A 13657-nucleotide genomic window follows, 5' to 3' on the forward strand; every position below is an offset into this window, starting at 1 on the left:
GCTGAATCTCCATCTACCCGTGTTTTATGAGACATTCTGTATAACACTATAACAAAATTTATGATATTGTTACATGAGAATCTCGACGAGTCAAATTAACATTGTTACATAGCGATAAGTACAACCCCCCCAAATCAAGGGTCCATTTGCAGTTAGGGGAATTACAGAAATTCTTGTTTTTCTACGATATTAAATTTCTAAGTTCCTTGAATGTTGAGTAACATTCGAGACCAGTATGAATTTACCGCACACTTCATTTCTACGATCGTCAGATTTATTGTCCATGGTCCATGCAATACCTCAGTACGTACACGTATAATTATGTATTTATATGTTTCGTTTTTCTTGTCTTTTGTAAGTCCAATTTATACAACGAATACGAACTTGTAAACGGGAGTATGAATCTCTGCAATAGCGAATATATGTGTGTAACAGAACGGTTTATCTCTTAAACTACTGATTGACAAGCTCCGTCGTCGCTTGAAATGCAATCTCTACATTTTTAATCGATCAGTATTCACTCATTGTACGTACTTAACGTACAACAATTATTGGTGGCTATTAAAGGCGATCTTTTTCTTTATTATATGATACGAATTTCTACTTTATTTATTTAATTTATATCAATTAATAGCAATGTTATCCATCGCGTTACGTAAAATACATTTTCAATTGTATTATCGAACGTGTCCACATAGTATAATACAATGTAATCTTTGTGATGAAGTAAAACACTAATTTCAATAAATGGTGGATTGTTTCAATTGTACGTTAACCATGAGAATCATGGCAATTTATAAAATTGCAGCAAACGTTTAACGAAGGTGTAAATTTATAAAAAGAAAAGGTGTAGTTTGAAAGTACATCTCAATTTCTAAATTCTTGCCGTCTAAGGGGAAAGTCACTAGCATTGGCTACCCCTTCTTAATCTCGTAGAGACTTTAATCGTTATCAAATAAAAATACTCTGTCGATAACTTTGCAAGACCAATGGACTATCCATTGAAGGATTACATTATCATTTATTGGATATATTTCATTCTGTATTGACACAATTGTATCATATGAACCGTCTAAACGAGAAATGATCGATAGAAATTGTATATATTTCTAGCTGGCTGGCAACTGCCGTTACGAATTAAAAGTTTCCTTGCCCAGCCTAATGTTAAAGCCCAAAGATATTACATTGACAACAATTCTGACAACTTATCAAACTTTTAATTAAATTCTCTTTTGCTACCTCACAGTTTCTTTTAGGTGATGTTTTCATTCCTAAAAGGAAAGGTAATTAAGTTATTCGTATTATTTATACATTTCTACAAAATTTCAACAATTTTTTGAATTTTCTAGAGGAAGCGCTAGTATCTTTCCCCTCAAACGACAGAAATAAACAAACTTGAGTGTGCAGTTCGCAATGAAAAATACATCGCAATGGTGTAGCGTCCGTGGTTGACAGATCCTCGCCAGGTGTCACTAACTACCGGCCGCTATATTGATCAAGTTAGATTTTCTAAGGACGCACGTTGATAAGATCTTGTATTTGTCGATTGTCCGAGAATTTGTCCGTGATACGTCAAAACATACGTCGCCACGATTTTCGGTGGATGTTCGCCGCCCGCCATTCTAGCCTCGTAATATTTCGCCTATGACGTCATTTGTGAATTACACAAGCGTCACCGCTCAGTCTATTGTGGAAAATTTCGTCGGATCCATGGCAGCCCCGAGCGAGCTCTGTTTTTCCTAATAAAAAAAAACTGTATCGACGGATTTGAGAGCGTAGTGTTGTCAACACTGACGGATCATCATTGACAGTGTTTTATCCCCAAGAGGACCTCATCTGTACAAAGTGAGCAATTCTACTCGCTTGTCTTTTTTTTCTTCTCGCGTTCTGGTCTCAGTCGAGTCTATATTTATTGTGCGTTGGAACGATTGTTACCGTATTGTCGCGCAACGTTTGATTGTTTATATTGTTTTACGTGGCTTCGTAACGCATTTCGATGGTACGACGGGCGGTTCGCGTGCTTCACGAAAATGACAGCTTGTCCGAGCTTGTGAATTCGAGTAGAGTTGTAATCGTCGACGAGTGGATTTTTGTTCAAGTTCTGACAATATCGAAGCAACAACAGAAGTTGTAAGGTGCCTTGCAGATATTGTTTAACGTTTCTTTACATTGCGAATGAAAAGACGTTCCGGCGATCGTTTAATGTTTACATTCACTGCCACGATCGTTCGATAGCGTCGACAATCGTATTTGTCACGAGTCATTGTCAAGTTTGTTATCTTACTCTTTTACAAGACACTCAGCTTTGCTCTTGTTTATAGAATGTGAAATATACAGTACAGAAAGGAGTTCTTCTTTATGGAGCAAAACTGAAGCTATGTTACGAAGAAGTTAAATACGATTGAAATATGAATTTAAATATAAATTCCTTCATCTTACATTCTTTCATAAACAGTCCCTCTGTGCAAAAGTGCTCTCCAAATTACTCTTAAATTTAAAACAAAATTGCAGGCTTTGTATAATCAAATGTACAGAACTCTTTTCTATGCTCTATACTTTTGAACATATTTTATACATTATCATTTACATTTTAACTCTGTTTTGCAGGTATAGTTCCAGTTTTCTGTAGCAACTTGGCAACTCGTTAAAATGTCGATGCAGCAATTTTGCTTGCGGTGGAACAATCATCAACCGAATTTCATTTCGGTGTTCTCAAATTTGTTAAACAATGAGACTCTAGTAGATGTAACATTGGCTGCCGAAGGTAGGCACCTTCAGGCGCATAAAGTTGTACTCTCTGCATGCAGTACATACTTTCAATCACTGTTCACCGTGAATCCATGTCAACATCCGATTGTCATACTAAAGGATGTTAAATTCTCTGATCTGAAGATCATGGTTGACTTTATGTACTATGGCGAAGTAAACATATCACAGGACCAGTTGCCATCAATTATAAAGGTATGAGTATAAAATTATAAAATTTCTTTATTCAAAGAAATAAAATTAATAGCGTCCTGTTCGTTTGTATAGACTGCAGAGAGTTTAAAGATAAAAGGACTCGCGGAAATGCATACCGCATCCCTGACCAAGTGGCCGAGCAGTAGTAGCGAACCTGGAGGAGGGGACCGCGGTGAATCTTGTTCACCCAGTCCGTCCCCGTTGTCGCCGTCGTTTCGTAGAAAAAGATTAAGGAAATCGTCTACAGGTTCGACATCCGGATCTGGTGATAAACCAGAAGAAATCAATGAAATCACCTTAGTTGCTACCAATATTGTAAAACCAGAACCATTAATAGTGTCGCAAGAAACTGGCGAAAATCTTAGGAGGCCCGTGAATACCAATACAGAATCTCAGGGGAGCATAGACGAAGATCAAATATCAATTGTAAGGACAACTCCGTTGTGTCGGACCTCTTCTGTTTTAACGTATAAAAAATAAAAATTATAGCAGCCATATTCATTTTAGATGAGCAACATGGAAAACAGTTCGGCTACAACACCAGCGCAGAGCGACGGTTCGATACAAGACGTGAGTCAACAATCAGGTGGCAATGTGGTGCAGAGTTCAGTTTCTTCGCAACCACCTGCGCATCAAGGTAAGTCTTTTTTTTAATAACGAGTTCAATTAGTCTGAGATTATTTTTAAATAGTTTCATACAGGTTTGTATAATGAAATATAATAAATAGATCGATGAAGCGTTTACGATACGTATCGCAAAATGATTTTAAAACGAACGTTTTATATTTTCGAACATATTCAGTGTATATATGTGGAATTGGTATTATCATATTTTTGAAGTTACCGCCTTTCTTTTTATATTGCATGAATTATATGTAATATCGAGACACAGGCAAAATTGTGAGCAATGATCGATAACATTTTTATTATCGTAAAATGGTCTCCATATATCTGTTGGAAATTGTAATATTGTTCTTTTAAATTATTGTTAACGATGAAGCGTAATAAAATTTTATGCTATAACACTACTTAAACCGCGAACACTGATTTAATGCGATCCAAATAAATTTGGAAACTTTATTTGCTACTGTACACAAACAACAATAACTTGATTTTAAACATGCATGACGTCTATCTTTCACGCCGATACCTTGGTAAATTGGTAGTTAAGTGCGATCTATACTGAGCGTGGTGGGTATCAAAACTGCATGTCGATAAACAGAACTCACACACATTATATGCTGGCACAGATGCGTTTAAATGTATTGCACAAGGAAAATCAACAGACGTTTGACATGAAAATAGAGCGAAAGTTGAGGAAAAATGAAAATTATTTGTGCAAATTTTCGAGGCTAGTTTCATTCATAAAATTCACCATGGTACACAGATACATAGCACACAATGTATAATGTTCTTCAACGGACAGTAAAATTGGCCTTTTAACATTGTCAAGTGTGTATGTGTGCCTTGCTCTGTCCTTTAATTTACCAATGTCATACACTTTTCCAATACTTTAAATCTATGACAAATGTGCTTTAAAATGTATCTGTGCCATGCCACAAATTCTATTCTTAATATTTCCATATATATACCATTTACTTCCACAGACCTTTCAAATATTTTTCCATTCTTTTCTGCTTATAGCTTAGCATTGTTTCTTTCTTTCCCATACACAGTAGCATAAAGCATTACCTTTCATTCGAACTAGATAATTACTTTTCTCACTTTATAATTCGGTTCTACAAGCAAGCATACAAAATTGCCTTTTGGTTTTTAAATGATCACACAAACACTCATTATACCACACCAAGTCACATATAACGTTTGAAAAAGGAATATCATTTCAAATTACATCTCGTGCATACCCGACACATTTAATTAGTAATTATCGTTGCATTTAATGAAAACATATAGCCCAGTCGAACTAATTCCTGTGCTCTGACCAAAAATAAACCGGTCTGTTCCACAGGATTGCAATGGACTATTATGGAGCACACATATCCACGTTTCGCTCTGTCCTCGTGTCAAACGAATCTGTCGATCCAAGCGTCATCAGCTTTTACCACGCCCGAAATAACAGCTTCCTCGACCATCAGCGATCAGTACTCTGGTACCAGCACAACTGGTTCCAGTTGCGCCCTGACGAATTACCCGAACTCCTCCCACGGAACATTGCAGCACGCATCATCGAGCGGACCATCGCCGTCGACGCAGTGTCCCAGTAACTGCCAGAGTCCTTGCGCCAGTCCGCAAACCGCGATTAAAAGGAAACGTTCGACGAATCCTCAGGCAGACGAAAACTTTATCAGAGCGCTGGACGCCGTACGTTACGGCGGCATCGGGTTCTGTAAAGCGGCCAGAATGTTCGGTGTGAACAATCGAACGCTCTGGCTAGAATACAAGAAGCGAGGCTATCCGAACAACCGTCCCAGCCTGAAGTCGAGGGTCAAGCAAGAAGTGAATTCCTCGCCGCCGCCTGCGCCGTCTGCTCAGCCCGTTAACTCACAAAGTCCCACCCCGATGGGACCACCCACCACTCCGCACAGTGCACACAATACCCACAGCACGCACACCATGTTGACCACCCACAGCCCGCACACGATGCTGAGTAATTACATAGACAGCAGGCACACGGACTACGCGTTGCCCAGCACCACGATGCCCATCAATTTGCATGGCGTTAATTACAACGCGATGTGAACCGGCCACGACGCGCCGACCGTCGTTACTTGTATAGACGAGCTTGAGAAGTATTAGATTCTACGGAGATAGAAAATTCGTCGGCGATAGTCTATGATAACGAGAAGAACAAAGTGGAGGGAGGGATCGTAAAGTGTGAAACGCAGCGAAACACAGTTTTTTAGATATCTTTTTGCCTAGTTCGTACATACCGATAAGCAGACCCTGGCACAGCCGAGATCGGGATCCAAATTTACACGAGAAAGATAATTAAGGAATTTGTATGCTCTTATAGTCATGACGCGATCGAACAATATTAAGTAATATTTTTTACACGAAGAGCAATAATCGCCACGTTTCGTCCTCGCTGTTTGTAACTCGTAGCCAAGGGTTACCTAGAAGTTTCCGCCTTGAGGAGGCATGTACGCTTAGTAGAACCAAAGACAGGCCGATGTTCCTAATTTGTTTATGGCTAAACAATTAAATTTAAGTAACATGCAACGCCGCCTATTTTTTTAGCGCGTTATTCAGGTGTCTACTATTAAAAAAAAAATGCACCAGGTGTTGAGATTTTATTTGAATTAGAGATTATTCAAACGTTTCATAAATCATACCGGTGCATTCGACAGATTTACGACGAAACGGAGTATTATTGCTCTTTGTAGCAAAAAATGTTACTTGTTACTCAACATTTTCTTTTAAGATACATTGAAGGTTTCAAAATGGCGCGAGGGCCTTCAAGAGGCTCTGCCTATATGAAGCTGGGGATAACGTAGATCTCGATTAAAGAGATAATCATCAGTACATACTACAGAGATTTTTTTATAATAGAGTACACGCGCGTAACCGAAGATGTCGCGTACCAATGCTTAGAACTCGTCGGCAAGACGTTCTTAACGACGATCGGTAAATTCAATTTTTTACAATTTTTTTACGCGAAAGAAAATTAGTTCATACTCTTTTATTTTTTTATTTTATCAAAGGTGGAAATTGTACATTGACAGATGGTTTTATCTTTATCCACAATTTAGATACTTATTTACGAATAATTAGCTAACAAGGAATCAAAACGAGTCAAATAAATAAGTCAATGAGTTCTAATTGCACATCGACGTATCGTAACAAATTCTGAAAGAGGTTCCTTCTGTTGTAACTTATCGTTTAAAGTTTGAATTAGGCGGTGTGATAGAACAATCCTATCTATACACATTTGATCGATCTTTGCGATGATTTCAACTTGTAAAAGTTCAAGTTGGTGCAATATATCTCTTTGCGTTTGAATAGTGAGAACTATTTTGCTCGACCAACTTTTAGCTAAAAGCTAATACGAACGCCGCGTAACTTGTGTACATAGTAAATAAAGTAACGATACGAAATAATTAGTCTGAAGAATTATATCATGTGTACTTTGAAGTACTACTTGCACAGTTAATGCATCCTACGTAACTAACGATTAATTATAAGAGAACAAGAGAGTCAATACATGTATTACGATGTATTACGATTGATTGTTGTCACGTTAGTAAACGACTTATGTTTGTGAGTGCTTTTTCGTAACGCGTACGATAGTTTTCGTAGATTACATAGTATATCGTTTACAGGCTACGCAGTCGTTCAAAATTTTATCAAATAATTCTGCATCGCTTAAAACTTTCAGCTGCTCAGGGTGTATTGTAAAATATGATCCAACGGCAGAATACAAGTCGGAATTTAAAGTTGTCAGAATAAATGATCAGAAGTCAAGAGTTACGTTGCACAGTCCTTATAGACGTCAAAATACAAACTTGAAGAGTCAAATTCTGTGTGGATTAAAAAATTTAATTAATGTTTGTCTTTTTTGGACATTTGCATCAACATTTTTCATTGTTTTTAATCGTCGAACGCCTTCTGAAGTTATATTCACATGTTCGACTTCATCATGAACATAGATGTAACAGGTTACAGGGTATAGCGCGAAATTAAGACGTGCAGAATCTCGTTAGATAAGAAAACCGCGAAAAATCGGTTTTCACCGTTAGCTAGCAAAGCGATCTTTTCTATTAATTTGTAATTTGTACAAATATATTTTTCTATTTATGCATCGAGAAGCAACGTGCTTCGTAACAGTGCAATACACGAGAGTAATTGTTTTCCTAATTTACACGATGGTTTGTTGTATGTACGGATATATTACTAACTTGTGAACAAAAATAAATGTAATGCATGTATTGAGAAAACGGTTCTGCGATACAACCTGTTGCTTGATTGTTGAGATTTTGTTTTCTGTACGAGTCACGATTAATCTTAAAAAAAAAAAAACTCGAATTTTAGTTTCTCACGAGAATGGCTTTGCTGATTTCTTTTCGCGACTGTTAGAAAGTCTCGAGAGATTTATACCACCATTTTGTTTACGTAGGTAGACAGGCAAAATTAGTGCGAAAGAAATGTGGAAACGCGAGGTTTATAAATAATTATCGACGCTAGAGTTAATCGAAAGTGATGTATCTTGTTTATCGCTCAACTAGATGCATTGAATTTTAATAACGATGTAAATATCATTGATACATTAATTACATGCTCGTCCGACTCTTAATTTTTAATTTCTGCAAATAAGTATTATTTAGCTGTGTTGCATATTCGATGTAAACTGCATTTAAAATAGACGCGTTGGGATTGTTTTCCTTTTCATCGTACTTAATGTATTTCTGACGAAAATTGTCAATTTGTTATCGTCTTCCTAGTCTTATTTGTTCAAATGTAAATTGCAAATATTCTCGATGATCCACGCATCGTAAGATTTCACGAAAAACTTTTCGTGAATTCTTGTATATTCGTTATGTTCACGTTCGAGGCACGCGAGCTTTTTAAATTTTTATTAAACCCCTTGCAGTTCGGATTTCTTGATTTCGAGCAATACGATACGAAAATACTAAATGGACTTTATTTACTAAGAGACAGTCGATGTATATTATCAATAAAATAATTGAACAATTATTTTAATGAAAAGCGTACATTGGGAGTGTTTCCATTCGCATCTGTACAAAGTAATAGATAAATATAGGATGTTGAAAAATGTTGATCGTAATGTATACACTCTTAAACGTAACGTTTCTCGCCCGATGAACAGTCGTCGGGATGAACGAGAGGAAACTAGTTTAATGGGTACGAATTTTATATGCGGAGAATCGAGTTTACTGTGTCAGTGTTCTGTATAACGTCTTTAATAAAAAATAACGTGAAGGAAGTGCTATAATTAAAGTTATTTCCGGATCGAGGCAGGACCTGGTTCACGTATGATATCCGCCTTTTTAGATTTTTATTTATGTAGCAATTTTGTCAATGAAAATAAAGTTTTATTTAAAAACGATACACCTCGCTAGCGTAACTAGTAGCGTTTCATTCGGTGCGTGCAGAGGCGAGCTGAAGAAACAAGGTCGAGTAAGGTGTATGCGAATCTGTGTCAGCATATAAACAGAACACTCTCTGTACATTAACCACGCAGTAAGTTAACAATACGATATCTCCCCCCCCCCCTTCGCAAAGGAGACCCGTAAAAATCTAAATCAGAACTCACGTTAAATTCTGCTTTTTCTTTTCAGCGGTATGCAGGCAAATAGTGGGCACCAAAAGGTGCAGACTTCTGATGCGTCAGCCCAGGGTGAAAAAGGAGCCGAATCATCTTTCGCCAGACAGCGAGATGTCCTCGCCACACATTGTTCCATCTCCTATACACGTGGCCACACCCACGCTGAACCTACCCCAGACATCGAGAAGTTGGGAAGAGTCACGAATCGCATCACCCCCGCAACAGCCAACACTGGCGAACCAGCCAAGCTTGTTGACAGTGACCACTTCTACGAACCTGTTGACCGTTCCTCAGCCCGCCTATTTGACAAAGCAACACTCTCACCCGCTCTTGTCTAGTCAACAACAGTCGACCAGTGGCAACTATTGGATCCACAGGCAACACTCAAACCCAGAATTCCCTGGCAGGACGACCAGCCCGTCTATCGTCGTCGATCCAGCGCCCCTCGTCAAAACCGAAGAGGATATCTCGGAGGAATCCGCGCCTGCTACCACCGAAGCTCCTGTCCCTACCTCCGAGCTCAGAGTGAAAACGGCAGAGCTCAGACGCAGCTCCTCGTCACCTCAGGTAAGCAGAGATCATTGTCTAAGATTAAGAGAACACCAAAGTACTAATGTGTCTTTTCATCGTTCACTTATATTCCATTTTTGATCAATCTGTTGTAGACTACAAGCAGGGAAACGAGGGAGAGCACCGGAGACCAGCGCCTAGGCCACTGTCCCGTGTTGCGTCCAGGTCCCGCCTTAGGCTGCAATCACTGCTGGAACACGATAGACGCCCACAACAGGATACTCCGCAGGAAAACGAAATACCACTGTCCAGAATGCCAGATCAATCTCTGCATCGTACCATGTTTCCAGGAGTATCACGAGCAACGTCGCGAGTTGAAGCTAAAATCTTTGCCAAAAACTGGCTCTGTTTAACGCGTTTCTATTTAGTACCGTGTAAGTTAGGTCGCGAACTGCGGAACACGCAGATAACTTTGATCCTTTCGTCGAGGTTTCCGCGACGATTGTCCATCGACGATGCATTGCATGCAGACTCGATTTTTGCGAACAGGTCAGAAGCTTTGGAGTCTCACGAGTCGATCATCGTCGATCGAAATGATAGAAAGTTTTCGTTGGTGACGAGAGGAAAATGGATTATCGTTTGCCTTACGAGATGATATTTCGAAGATTGATTGACTGGATAACGAAAGTTCCTATGGAATTAGTAAGGTGACTCCAGAGACAAATTGTTAATTATTATTCCGTTGAACGCAGCCGTAACTAGGTACAGAGAATTTGAGAAAATAAAACGTGCGATCGGGTGACAAATGAATGAAGAAGAACAAGTGATAAACACTCAATTTTAAGAATGTAGTTAGTAGTTACTCCAATTGAATTGAAACGGTAAATATGTATTTTAAAAGTAGATGTAACGCAAAGTTACTTTTAGATCAGATTTAATTAAAATTTAGATTCAACGCTCTACTTCGAGAGAACAAGGATTAGTTTTGCAGCACCTTATATATTGGCAAAAGTTTAGCAGATCGCGTCTGTCGATTCTCTCTTCGTTACGGCTACGCGAAAAATTGTCTACAGTCGATACTACTCGAAGCTTTCAATAATCACCTAACTGTAAGAACCTAGGTCGTAAAAGCCTCAAATATCTTGTGAAATATCGTGAATTTTCTAAGGAGTAAATATTGGATGTTTGAAGTAAAGAGCGCCTCCGTGAAACGCGGAGCGGCGAAAAAGATTGTCCTTTGACAACTTTAAGCGTCGCAGAGATATTAACGCGGAGAAGGGGTTGGTTTCGTTGTTGAGAACTGAAACTAAGTAAAATCTCGTCGAAGGAATAGATCCTGCTGTTGATCTAGGTGTTTACCCGCTCTCGCCAAAATGAAAATCGGTCCGATTTCTTGTATTTTTTTAAAACCACGGACGAGTACCTAATCGTCGACGGTTTGACGTAATTTATTGTTCTCGCCCAGCTCGCAAAGAATCGCACAGGGCACATATTTCGCTGTAAATTCGCGGATGAAGAAAAATATTTGTAACGTATTAACTTAACTGTGAACCTATCCTAGAGATATATTCTTGCATAGACACCGTTACTTAGTACGTACATATTTCTATAACGCAATTAACTTATTCGTACACGTGTAAATAACTCGGTAGCTGTACATATATATATTTTTTAAGGAGACGAGCGTGCTGAGGAGGCTTCCAAGTTCGCGAGGGAAGCCGTACAGGATGTAAAAATGATCACGATTTTCATCGACGAGCCAACGCGTCTGGATCGAAGATTTGTGCTTTTCAAATTTTTTGGAAGGTACACGCTAAACTATACTGACAGTATCAGTATAGTTCAGCGAAGGTACGTACCACTATGGCTGGCGCCATCCACTTTGAGTAACGCTGATCGAGACTGTGTAGGTTTGTCTGTGAGAATAGCGACAGGATATTTTTCTCGTACCCTGTAGGTTGGATCGTCTTTGAGATAAAGGGTTGTCGTAGACGCGAAAGACCCGCGTTTCGACCTTTCACCCTTCCAATTCAGTCACTTTAGATTCGATTAAACTCTTGTTTACACGTTATTTTTAACCACTCGATAAAAATGTACGCATACAAATATTTTCAGAATGCCCTGTGTACTTTGATCTAGAGTGGCTGTACTATTCTTGTAATTGTAAGATCTCCAACTACCTTCTATTGTTCGTTCCCAGAACTTGTGTACTTGATGCATTTATCGAAGCCAATGGAACCGTTGCTTGGGATAAGTGACTTTGTACTCCACGTGGAAAATAAAGAGCGTGTGGTTTTTTTATTGACGACAGACGAAACGCTGGCAGTGACGTTTTTGAATCAGCGGCGACGTTTTCAATGAGACTAAAATATTTTGCACCCATTTGCGAAGATTTCTTGAACGAAGGGTACCAGTCGCGCCCAGAGAGTTCGTTTCAATTTTATGGGCAAACTATGCGCGCGACTTATACTGCGAATGGCTGTAAAGAATGTTCCTAAGCGACGTTGACGACGTGAACCAGCCTTTCCCTTCGTAAATTACATTTTTATGGTAGCAATGTTAAATGTTACTGATGACTTGATGCAACAGTGAAATTACCTTTTCAAAAAGATTCACAGGGGCATTCTCTTCAGCCTTGCAGTATACACATATACATATATATATATATATATATATTTGTTACAAGCGAACGGATTCGTCTCGAACCGGGCGGACGTTCGCAAGAATTGTCCACAAAGTTAGTTTCAGCAGGAGTGTATGTATACAGTCAGTCCCATAAATACTCGTACCCTCCATGTCTATCGAAGAAATTTATCTCGATTAAACGATAAATTTGTTGTTTCCAAATAAACATTTTAGTATAAATATATGTACGAATATAATGGAATTGACTGTATATGTAAAATATATATGTAAATATATATTTTTAATTTAACATAAGAGAATGTGTGTGAACGCTCGAAATTGTCTTTCACGAAGTCCCCGAGAGAAGAGTCGTTTCTCGTTTCCCGAGGACGTTTTAACGAATACATCCTGTCCTTTATAGGAGAAAGAGAGCTTAGCACGTCAGAGACGCATTTTTCCCTGCCCCCGCCCCCCGCCCCCAGCTACCCTTAAGAACGCGTTACGTACCCATTGTCCCTCATTGTAGGCCCTGCAGTCGCTCACGCTCGCGAAATGTGGATCGCGAGAGCGTCAAAGATGTAGCATACGTGCAATATATTTTTCTTGGCATTGCGAATGTACTATGCGCAAATTGTGTCGATTAATTATATTTTATGTAAATCTAGCCGTAAGATTCGTAAATGAAAATAAAAAGAATGTGATCCGACGCGTGGCTTTTACGTTTTCCAGCAACACGGTGGTCGTCTAGCACGCGTATCGACTAACAATATCTCTAAGCGTCATTTAATTATACCTTCCACTTTAACGCGTCTCGCTCGCTCTCCCTTGAAAGTCGCGTTGAATTTCTAGAACATCCACCTCCCTCTCTAACCGTACCGACCGACAATACCGCACGCCCACGTCATTCCTATTTGCCTTACTAAAGGGAAGATATTCGACCGGCAAGAGAGCGACAGGAGCTAGTCAATCGCGACCACCTAATTTGCAAAACCCGTGGAAGCACCATCGCGACCGACACGGTACCTCCAATAATTCAACGTATCGCTGATACACCAATAATCCCAGCCCGAAGGGACAGTTTTTCCAGCTTCGCCTGGCAGGGTCAGCCCGCTCGTTTCTTTCCCCGCAAGCTGACGCCAGCAACCCCGTAGCGCGACGGAAGGACCGTCATCTTGGATCCCCCGAAAGCCACGGCGATATTGTACGTGCAGCCGCTGCCCCGTCGACAGCTGGGACCCTCGTCTCGCTCCTGCCGTAGCCAAGGATCCGGGGACTTCGATCCGGAACGAAGAGTCACGGATTAATCGTTTTGCACCC

The 13657-nt window shown here is 39.5% G+C and overlaps 1 protein-coding gene and 1 long non-coding RNA gene across 5 annotated transcripts; both read left to right on the forward strand.

Moving 5' to 3' along the window:
* The first annotated feature begins 1492 nt into the window (after positions 1-1492).
* Positions 1493-10816, forward strand: LOC128892466 (longitudinals lacking protein, isoforms H/M/V). Of its 4 annotated transcripts, XM_054152909.1 has the most exons (7): positions 1493-1845; positions 2608-2961; positions 3034-3387; positions 3469-3598; positions 9219-9772; positions 9871-10149; positions 10265-10816. In XM_054152909.1, the coding sequence occupies exons 2-6, from the start codon at positions 2650-2652 to the stop codon at positions 10126-10128; spliced, it is 1608 nt and encodes a 535-aa protein (XP_054008884.1). In that variant the 5' UTR covers positions 1493-1845; positions 2608-2649; the 3' UTR covers positions 10129-10149; positions 10265-10816. The 4 variants fall into 4 exon arrangements, with proteins under 4 accessions (XP_054008884.1, XP_054008885.1, XP_054008881.1 ...); XM_054152906.1 differs by having other exon boundaries at positions 1496-1845; positions 9871-10816; XM_054152907.1 differs by lacking the exon at positions 1493-1845 and adding an exon at positions 1856-2135 and having other exon boundaries at positions 9871-10816.
* On the forward strand, positions 7660-8988 carry LOC128892467 (uncharacterized). Its single transcript, XR_008461088.1, has 2 exons — positions 7660-8576; positions 8627-8988. It is a non-coding gene; the product is annotated as an uncharacterized LOC128892467 (long non-coding RNA).
* Positions 10817-13657: the final 2841 nt, after the last annotated feature.

Source organism: Hylaeus anthracinus, unplaced genomic scaffold (genome assembly GCF_026225885.1).
Source record: "Hylaeus anthracinus isolate JK02 unplaced genomic scaffold, UHH_iyHylAnth1.0_haploid 12002, whole genome shotgun sequence".
Lineage (NCBI taxonomy): Eukaryota > Metazoa > Arthropoda > Insecta > Hymenoptera > Colletidae > Hylaeus > Hylaeus anthracinus.